The 10000-nt window shown below is 39.6% G+C and overlaps 1 protein-coding gene across 1 annotated transcript in view; it reads left to right on the top strand.

Moving 5' to 3' along the window:
• Window positions 1-6390, top strand: part of klf5l (Kruppel like factor 5 like) — a 26517-nt gene extending 20127 nt beyond the window's left edge. Inside the window, exon 4 of the mRNA XM_080040371.1 lies at window positions 3519-6390. Within this exon, the coding sequence (XP_079896497.1) occupies window positions 3519-3697 (179 nt within the window). The 3' untranslated portion in view covers window positions 3698-6390. The remainder of the gene's footprint in view (window positions 1-3518) is intronic.
• The last annotated feature ends 3610 nt before the right edge of the window (window positions 6391-10000 follow it).

Here is a 10000-nt window from a genome sequence, read left to right as displayed (position 1 = left end):
TGTGATGTGTATGTTGGATTAAAGAAGGCTTCTCAGGAGTGTGGGGAGAATGCCAGCAATGGTACTCCAAAAAGGTGTTCAAAAACTATTTAAACTATGTATAAATGTGTATATTGTATAAAACTAAACTTAAAATCTATGAGGTACTTTTAACATCAATAATTTGTATGAAACGGAACTAAAAAACTCTGAAAACATGAATTGAAAAATTTACGTATTTGTAGCCATGCCAACATCCGAATTGTTATACTATTTGGATCGGACAAAAAGCATTTTTCTTTAAGATTAAAACTCGCTAATGTAGTCTTTATTTCTTGTTTTTTGTGAGTCCCCCACCTGTGTTCTTTGGACCCCCTCACCCCACTAATATCTGTCATTAGGTGATTGCTGGCCATTAGCAGAAGCTATCTAATCAGCACTAGTGGGGCCCCTGTCAATAATGAGCACTTGATGACCCCAACCCGCAAGAGACCGTTGCACGCCATCGACTCTCGCTGGTAGAAAAGTTTCCCCAATGATAAACAGGTGGAAAAAACTATCTTATGGCTAAAGAACTCAATAACGTGTCTAACAAAGATAGTACACTTTGAGTTGCATTACACCATTGAACGGTGATTCTAAATCATATTAAATTCATAGTAGGGGAAGGTGGGGTGATTTGTGCATTTTGGAAGTTGCAAAACCCCTTGTTTCTAGAAAACCGTGGAAGAAATTGGAAATGTGACCACATATTTAAGAAGAGCCATCCATTTGACTCATCCTGTAAAGAAGGGAGACACAAGGAATAAGATATAAGCACATTTAAGCTCAAAAAACTGTGTTTTGCCTTTCAAAGTAAAATTTCCATGATCAAGGTTTTTTGATTATTGTGTCTGAACAATTATAGACACGTTTGAAAACATTTGACACATGTTTTAGTGCTTTGGTATGCTACACTTTGAGTCTATATAGTTAGCACAATGTCAACCCTAAATTGCTGCATCATGCCTATTATCCAAAATTCTGGGGATGGGGTGATTTGTGCGCAAGGGCCTGGGTGAGTTATAAGTAAGTAAGTAAGTAAAATGTATTTATAAAAGCACATTTATGACAGTTTGCACTGTCCAAAGTGCTGTACATAGTGCATTCAGTAGGTAAACAATGAAGGTAAAATAACAATAACCAAAATAAAAGACGTAAAGCCCATACATCCACATAAACACAGATAGTAGTGCAGAGGTAAGTAAGTAGTGCAGAGGTTAATGGGGAGGAAACACCAGGGTGTACATATGGGTTTTGAGCCTTGATTTAAAGGCAGAAATGTAGGGGGAATCACATTTGTCAGGTGGCAGTTGGTTCCACAAGCACGGAGCAACTAGTGCAAAGTACATTTCTGAGAGTTGTGCCAGTGGCATGGCTGTATACGCTGGTCACCAAAAGAAAGTGATAGTCTACAGTAGCTCAGGAGAGAGTGACATCTCAATTCCACTTAACGACACCACTGATGAGAGTTCAGATGGCCAGAAAGATGATGATGGTGACTTTGTCATTGTGACACAATGACGCACAAATCACCCCACTACGTGGGGTGATTTGTGCGACAAGACAACTTTTTTTCCGAAAGCTATATTTCTTAAACAGTTTATTCCAGATCCAAAGTTTTTATTGCCAGGGATGCACAACATCCTGAAATATATGTACATATTTGAGTTGGAGACATAACTGTCAAGGCCTCACTTTAAAATCACTTTGAGTAAAAAGTTGCACAAATCACCCCACCTTCCCCTATAGTGAAAAAAAAATCTAAATTATGATCAATTGCATTTACTATCTTGTTTAGGAGGTGAACTATTTCTATTGTCTCTGAAGAGGATCAACCTGTAGTTAGTGGAGGCTGGTGTTTGTTCAGTTTCCTTTGTGCTGAAGCCCCGCCATTGATTCTCAGACATTAATTTCCATCTCGGCTCTATGCAAGATGACATTTTTCCCCCCTGTTGTGTTGTGTGCATACCAGCCTATTCAAACGGAGCTTTTCTCTCTTTGTTGATGATTAGCTCACTGTTTGGTTAATGCACGTTGTGGCACAGCGGAGAAATGTCAACATTTGGGTGTGGTACCGCAAGTGTTGTGTTTGATTGACTCGGCTTGTTATTCTACAGTGCTTTTGAAATGTCCAGGTTTATCAGGTTCTCTCTTTCGACACGTTCTTATGTAAAACATCCATGATAGTATTTATATTATATTATGATGACACTACAATTGGAAATGCTTTATTTTTTCAAAAGGTACGGCAGTTTTTTTATGGGTATAATTAGCAAGAGTACAAGATATTATCCAAGTTTTTTTATGGAAAACAAAATAATAACCTTAATAAATCTGGTGTTGTAAGCAAAGCACACAGTGGTGAATATTGAAAGCACTGCTAATCAATATTTTTTCATATAAAAGGTATCCTATGGAGGCTTGGTCTAAACAATGTAATAGCACATACAGCGATTATGACCCAAAATCATAACGGTAGAATAACAGTCTGTCAATGACATGTTTAACAGTGAAAACATTTCTGTCAGTCACTACTACATTGTATTAACAGAGTCAGCAGCAATGGTACAAACATCCTTTGGCTGGTGTGTCCTCTGTTTGATTCAAGTAAAGACATGAAAGTTAGACTTGCACGTGTACGCCTTATTTTACCATTATTTTCTCTCTTTTTCATGTGTGTGTGTGTGTGTGTGTGTGTGTGTGTGTGTGTGTGTGTGTGTGTGTGTTTGTGTGTGTTTGTGTGTGCGTGTGTGCAGCACCTGACACAATAGTTGAGTCAATTGTCTCAAAGGTTGCGCCATGTGATTTTATCTCGCCGTTCAGCTTCATGGGAGTTAATGAAGTGTGAGCCGGACGGAGCTGTGAAAACCATACACAAACATAGTCTCTCGCCCACACTGCTAACTGCCATTTGAATATAGATACTAATTATCCCCATGTAGAAATACAGCCACGCAACACTGTGTTGACACTTTCTCACTCACACTTTCACATTTAGACTTGGTCATCGACTAGGGACTTTTTTTTCCAGTTATGTGTTTTAGTTTTACCCAAATCTGCCTGGTGGTGTATTCAACTATACGACATATGGCCAGATCCTATATAGCATATATCATAATCATAATGTATTGAAAACCTCGACAGACAAATTTTGTCAAAACACATTACCGTGAAATATGTTAGAGGTTCTGGTCATCCTCTTGGAAAAAAATGAAGAAAAATTATCGGCCATTACTGTGTTCAGTGACTAGCAGCAAAGTGTCATGGCGGAGGTAGACGCGACGCGATCTTAATGAATCAGGGCACAGAAATAGACATCGTTAAGGAGATTTTATAAACCCAATGATTTTTTTAATGATTTTTTCATTTTAAGTTTTATATTACGACATGTACAAAAATAATACAAACAATGCAAAAAAAAACACATATCTTATTTTTAACCCTCAAATTTTTTGTATATTTCTGATGTATCCTCCCTGTCCTCTTCTGTCTTTCAGGTGAGAAGCCGTACCGTTGTACCTGGGACAGCTGTGACTGGCGCTTTGCCCGATCGGACGAGCTCACCAGACACTACCGCAAACACACCGGAGCTAAACCCTTCAAGTGTGTCGCCTGCAGCCGCTGCTTCTCTCGCTCCGACCACCTGGCACTTCACATGAAGCGCCACCAGAACTAACTCACACACACACACATGTACATACAGTCAGAAAACACATGTATATATACAGACAGAATACACATGTATATATACAGACAGAATACACATGTATATAAACAAACACCAGACATGATCACACACAAAAAGAGTGGTATCTATGCGTGACAACCACCTATACAACACCAAAATCATCCCTGTGCTCCTGTGGTTATTCTGAGGCTCCATGCTCCACGTACGCCTTTAGAGTGAGCGATTCTGGAGAACGCTTGTTGTCAAAATACTTTTTATGTCAAAAAATCTTTGAATATCTCCTCACAATCCGCTACCTGTCTGCACACAGCCTAGGCTCTGTAAACAGGTATGTAGACACACTGCGGTGGCTCGGACCGACCCACTTACAAGAAAATAAAGAAAAAGTGAGATGATCAAGTCTAGTTTTTGAATTATCTGAATCAGTTTGAGTTCATCTTCTGGAGACAGGGAAAGTAGTTCCAGGCATGGCCGCCGGCTCTATAACATGCAAAATATCTGGATGTTTACCGTTCGGACCTACTTCTCAGTTTCTCCTTTCTGATAGTACTGCTCGTCTGCTATCAGTCAACACAGTGTTTGCTGAAGTCTTAACGCCACAGCTAATGATCTACCTACAAGGGATGATTTTGGTGTATGTTCTCACCATTGGACAGGCCAGGCATAGGCGGCCCTATGTTGATTAATAACACGCACTGGCCCAACTCGTTTAAACACGCTACACATCCACTTTCACACACTTGTCACGCAATCACCTAATCCATCAGAACTGAGGTGGTGTCAGAAGATTTTGGGACTCCTTCATGATGACATCACAAAGACTTCTTCTGTAAACAACATCTACACAAACTATTTTGTGTGTGTGTTTTTTTTGTTCTACAAATGTGCTGCCAACTTCGTCATCGAGATCATCACTGTCTACGTCTTTTTATCATTTTGAGGAATGAACTGTCAAGGAGGGGGTGAAAGAGACGTGTTTCCCCCCTCCGTCCTGCCTTTGTGAATACTTGTTTATATACTGTGTGTGTGTGTGTGTGTGTGTGTGTGTGTGTGTGTGTGTGTGTGTGTGTGTGTGCGTGCGTGTGCGTGTGTGTGTGTGTGTGAGAATACAACGAATGTATTGAGATTCATACTTGACTTTTATCTTTGAATTTTTTTCTTTCTTTTGTTTATTTACATCCAATGTTAATACGAGCGATATATTCTACACAAAGAAAAGTCAAACGAAACTTCATCAGACCCCGATCAAGGAACTCTCTATGGAAAAAGTTAATAATCGCCCTGTTCTGCCTGTTTGAGCACAGGTATATACCACATTACCTGTCGGAGCCATTTGCCAATGTTTGTATCCATGACATTACCCGTTGCCGCGGCGACCAAGCTCCCTATGACGACAGTTTGCGGTCTGCTTGCAGTTTCTATTCATCACAGTTTTTTTTTTACTCCTTTGCTCTTTTTGTTTTTCTTCTTCCTGTATTTGTTCAACACTTAAGACAAGACAAAGATGGCTGGATAGACCTGTTGTGTAATGGTTCATGATTGTTTTTTAATGTACGTTTGAAGAGTCAGCCCTGTTAATAACTGGATGAACGGCAACGCGCCCTTCATTCGTGCGACATTAATTGGGGACATTCATTTCGGGCGGGTGGGGTTGGGATGGCTATGCGTTTTTGCGCAGCGCTTTGTCAACAATTACAAGGAATTTTTAAAGAAGAGAAAAAAAACACACAGAACAAATTAGTACCGACTGAATAATCTTCATAGCTTACAGAAATATGTTCTCCTTGACAATACTTGGCCTCCTGTGCTACTTTAAAAATGTAAAAGAAATGAGTCCTTCGCAGTATAATGATTTGACTCATTGCTCTGGATAAGCCCTTGAAAACAGCTAGCCTACTACATTATTTATTCTTACACATCATGGAGAAAATTGAAAACACAACAAATAGAACAATAAACCAATGCAAACACAGCATTTTTAGTCAAGTTTGTCAGAATAGTCACCTAAATCTGTGCTACTAGTCTATCTAGACAAAACAAAACATGTCATCATCGCCGGCTCTGCATTTAGTGTCAGTTACAATGTTTGTTATTTCAAAGCAACACACTCTAAAAAAGCGGATACTTAAACTTGGCATGTATTCAACTGTAACAGGTTTGTGATTCCAGAACATTTAAACAGATTTTTTTTTCTTTTTTTAATTTGTTTGTTCAAGCTGTTCCTGTATACACTGTGCGTAACTCTATGGATGTTAAAACAAGCGAGATGCATTGATTTGATTGGCCCCCGGGGGTCTGTCCAAAGTGCGATTATTTAGAGAACAAAATCACACTATTTCAACACTGATTTTTTTTTTCTTCCCAAGGAAACAAGTTCTCCTGACCACTCACTGTGTACATACGTGTAGTTTTTAGCTCTCAATGGAAGACTTTGTAAATATTTGTCTGGTTTTTATTTCCTATTATAATATTAATATTGTTTTATTTTATTTTTCCTTTTTTAACTAATGGGATTTTAGATCGATTGTATGTTGAATGCTTGTTAATTTGTGTTTTGATACTCATTGTGTGTACGAGAATGTATCAGTTTATGTACAAATTGAAAAGAACAACATTGGTGTATTTTTTTTGTTTTTGTGTGTGCAAGATGCTGCAATGAAATAATAAAAAGATTCATAAGATAAAAATTGGTTGTGTTTCTAGTTTCTTTGGTAGTAATCTTCTTGTGAGAAATGTTCAATTGGCCTAAAGCTCTCTTTGCACGCCATTGATAGCCTACCACCTGAGATAATTGACATATTATGAAGAAAAGCAGAGAGGAAAGAGGGTTAATTATTCCCCCTAATCGACTCCTGTGCTCCGGTCGGGCTCAGGAGGTTGAGATACCTGATTGTGTTTGCATGACGTGTCACGTTTAAGCTAACAACGCTAGCAGCTAGCAGGCCGCTCTCCCGGGGCTGCGTGACACAAAGGAACCTGCTGGCTTTGACTGGAGGGTGGAGGGTGGAGGGGGGTCAACAGTTAACAAGAAGAATTAGACAGAGAATAAAGGTATAAAAGGCAGAGAGGGTGGAGCCCACCGCTGTATTTTGCTGGCAGGGAAATAAATCATTATGTTTGTGCCAAGATGCTTTCAGCTGGAAGCCTCATAGATTTGGGCCTCATCATCTGAGGACAACGCCCTTAATGTTAACACAAGATGAACTCTGCATGAGCATGCCACGTGGTTAATTATGATTGTACAGTACAGCGTGTGCTCCTAAATGTGTTTATTTGTGTTATATGCAAAGGGGTTTTGTTCATGAATGTTCGTCGCCATTGTTGGTAATTCCATCAATTGTTTCCCATACTGCTTCATTTCCCCCCCTAAACTCAATGAACTCAGTCCATCACCAAAAATGTTAAATGCTTTTGCTGCCAAGACATCTGGCCTATTTCTTTTTGATGCGATGCGTTGTGTTGAGCATTTAAGTATTGTTGAGTTAAAGGATCACTTTAATAGTGAAACAAGCAGCTACACATCAGTGTTTCTCAATCATCCCCTAGAGTACCACTCAATGTGCACTCTTGAGATCCGTGTTCCAACACAGCTGATTCCAATCATCAGCTCGTTATCAAGCAGCTTCAGGAGTTTAGGACCAGTTGATTATGTGAGTCAGCTGGGTTGGAACAGGGAGATTTCTAAGGCCATGTTCATAGGCTACCTTTACAGATATTTAACCCATATAACAACGCATTTTTCCCTCCTACGTTTGCAAAAAAAGTCCTGTACATGCGACAGTGTTTAAGATTAACGTATCTCCATTCTCCAATATATCCAAGCCGGATGGCTGCGATAATGTGTGTGTCACGTCAAACACCATAGAATAACTTTGTGAGCGTGAACATTGAGCATCTTCTTGAATGAGATCATGCTCAGAAGTTGTAAAAAAAAAAGAATAATAGGAATATTAAAATGAGTCATGCACAAATTGAGGTCATGATGCCAATGTTTCCCAGAACCTCTTGTTTTTCCTAAATCTTCACTTTGGGGCGGAGGTTTGGAAAAGCTCTGGTTTTAGTGTCTGGTTGAGAAGTTTTACGTGTGGACTAAAGGCCGAATTGCACAGAAAAAAGCCACGGTTACGAAAATACCCATTTTAACCAAGTGGCACTCAATTCAGTAAAATACTGTATAACATCGACATGATGGATTGGCACAAAATGTAAGTACAAACATATACAGTATACATAGCCACCTCGTCAAGTGCACTCATGATTTTGGTGATTCCCTACCTTTACCTCAAAATAAGAATATGCACTTGTGGTCTGGCCATAAAATTCTGTCAACATTTGAAACGCATGAAGAAGAATATGTGTTTTGAATATTTTGCACCCTGTCCTCATGTTCCCAGAGGGCATACCTGGCACTTGTAGTTGTAGGCGACAGCAGCAGCGCTAGGCTACATACTGTTCCACATGACTCACCTCTTCATCTACAATCATGTGCTTTTCCATTCACTGTCTCTCTCTGTGCATTTACCTTGGCCTGAATGTTCACCTGGCTGCTCCGCTCGCAGCTCATTCCACAGTCGCAGCAGTAAAAAAAAAAAAATACTCCTGTTAAAACTTGTCCGACTGCAGCGCTGCCTGCAATTCTCTTTAACAAGGTAAATGTGTCCCCACAGAACAGCCACTCAAGGACAAGGGGATATCAGTATATGAATTTGTGTCATTGAATAGTTGTGGCGTATAGGTCTAAATAAACACAAATAACTCTGAAGTTCTCCCAAGCCGTTACCTGCAGTTTTTTTTTTAAACATACAGACGTAATATCGGTGATTTCTTAAGCGATAATGATGCGTGTACCTGCTCTGATTCGTTGAAAGAGAAAGTTGGGGACATGTATTTGCAACATAATAAGTACGTTTTCCACCCATTACAATGCATATTTTAAGCAGAAACAATCAGTAGTTATGTTGCCACTAAATATAAGCAGGAACCCATTGAGACATTTAAAGTTATAGGTGGAACTTTCTTGTCTTTTTTTAAGCCTTCTGGTGGACTGGTGGGCTGTTAGTGGCAGCATCACATGAATGCTTTGTCAACAGTGGAAGAAGCATCAGTAGGTAGAGTTACATCTAGACATGTTTCACTGCATTTCTCCCCCTTATCAATGAGCCAACCTTTCATAGACAAAAGATGAATGAAAAAAAAACATCCTCGGCCCAAAAATGTTGCCTGAATTAGCCTCCCCTTTACACTCTATCCGTTTGTCCTTTTGACTTTTCTTTATGAACATTTCTGTCATTTTCCCGTTAGTTTTATTGCCCCTGTCAGAACGAGAGAGTCAGCGTACTCATTTACCATCTTTATTAGTGCACACTGCACAGGGTTCAGTGACCTTGTGTTGCTCCCACCATAACTCCAGCCTGAGCACAGCAGAGGTCTGATCAACCGGAAACATTGAAAACATCTGCGCCGCTGTGTAGGGGATTTGAATCAACAAAACTAATGATGGAACACTCTGCCAAAACTGAGGATCACTCCGTTGTATCAGATACATAGCGATATGCTGGAGGTTATATGGTCGATGATAAGACTGTCAAGGGAAAAGAATGTGCCAATTTCATCTGACTATCCCTGCGTTTCAATCCCCATACTGCTGTACTATTTAGTATGCCCGAAAAAAGATTTATGATGTCCCAATACATGCACGTCAATTGTAGTATGCTGAAAATACATAAATGCTCCGCTAACTCAAATAGCATTTTGGAGTATTCCTCTTTACTCTTGACATTTCTTGACATATTGAACAATATCTTCCTTATCTGATTGTTTTCCTCTCCTGAGGCCCTAAAACTCTTCTGTACTTTAGTATGTAGTGCAGTAAGAAGAAAAAGTATGTTATTTGGAACACAGAGTATGACTTGCGTTGGACAGGCTACTCCTCCTTGCAAGAGCCCACACATATGTCCACACATATGTCCACACTGGTGTTTCGTAACCATAGATTTTTCCTCTGTGCGGTTTGGCCTTTTGAAACGCTGGCGTCATGACCTCAATTTGCTCACGTCTAGATTGTGGGTTACCAGTTTGTTTTCGTCTGTTCGGTACTGTTAGGCTTAATAGCGTGTTAACAAGGCAATCTAGATTTACTACAACATTAATAAATCCACCGGAGGAGAATCAATATATTGCGCATAAACATATGAACCCGCATTGATTTTTGCTTTTACCATTCAAAGTTTAGTTTTAGTTATGCCGCTCGCTCAAGAAGACCGCGGATGGTAGCAATGTTCTTCTATGGTG

The sequence above is a fragment of the Ammodytes marinus genome (genome assembly GCF_949987685.1).
Source record: "Ammodytes marinus genome assembly, chromosome: 14".
Classification (NCBI taxonomy): domain Eukaryota; kingdom Metazoa; phylum Chordata; class Actinopteri; order Uranoscopiformes; family Ammodytidae; genus Ammodytes; species Ammodytes marinus.
This window is presented reverse-complemented; position numbering and strand designations above follow the sequence as displayed.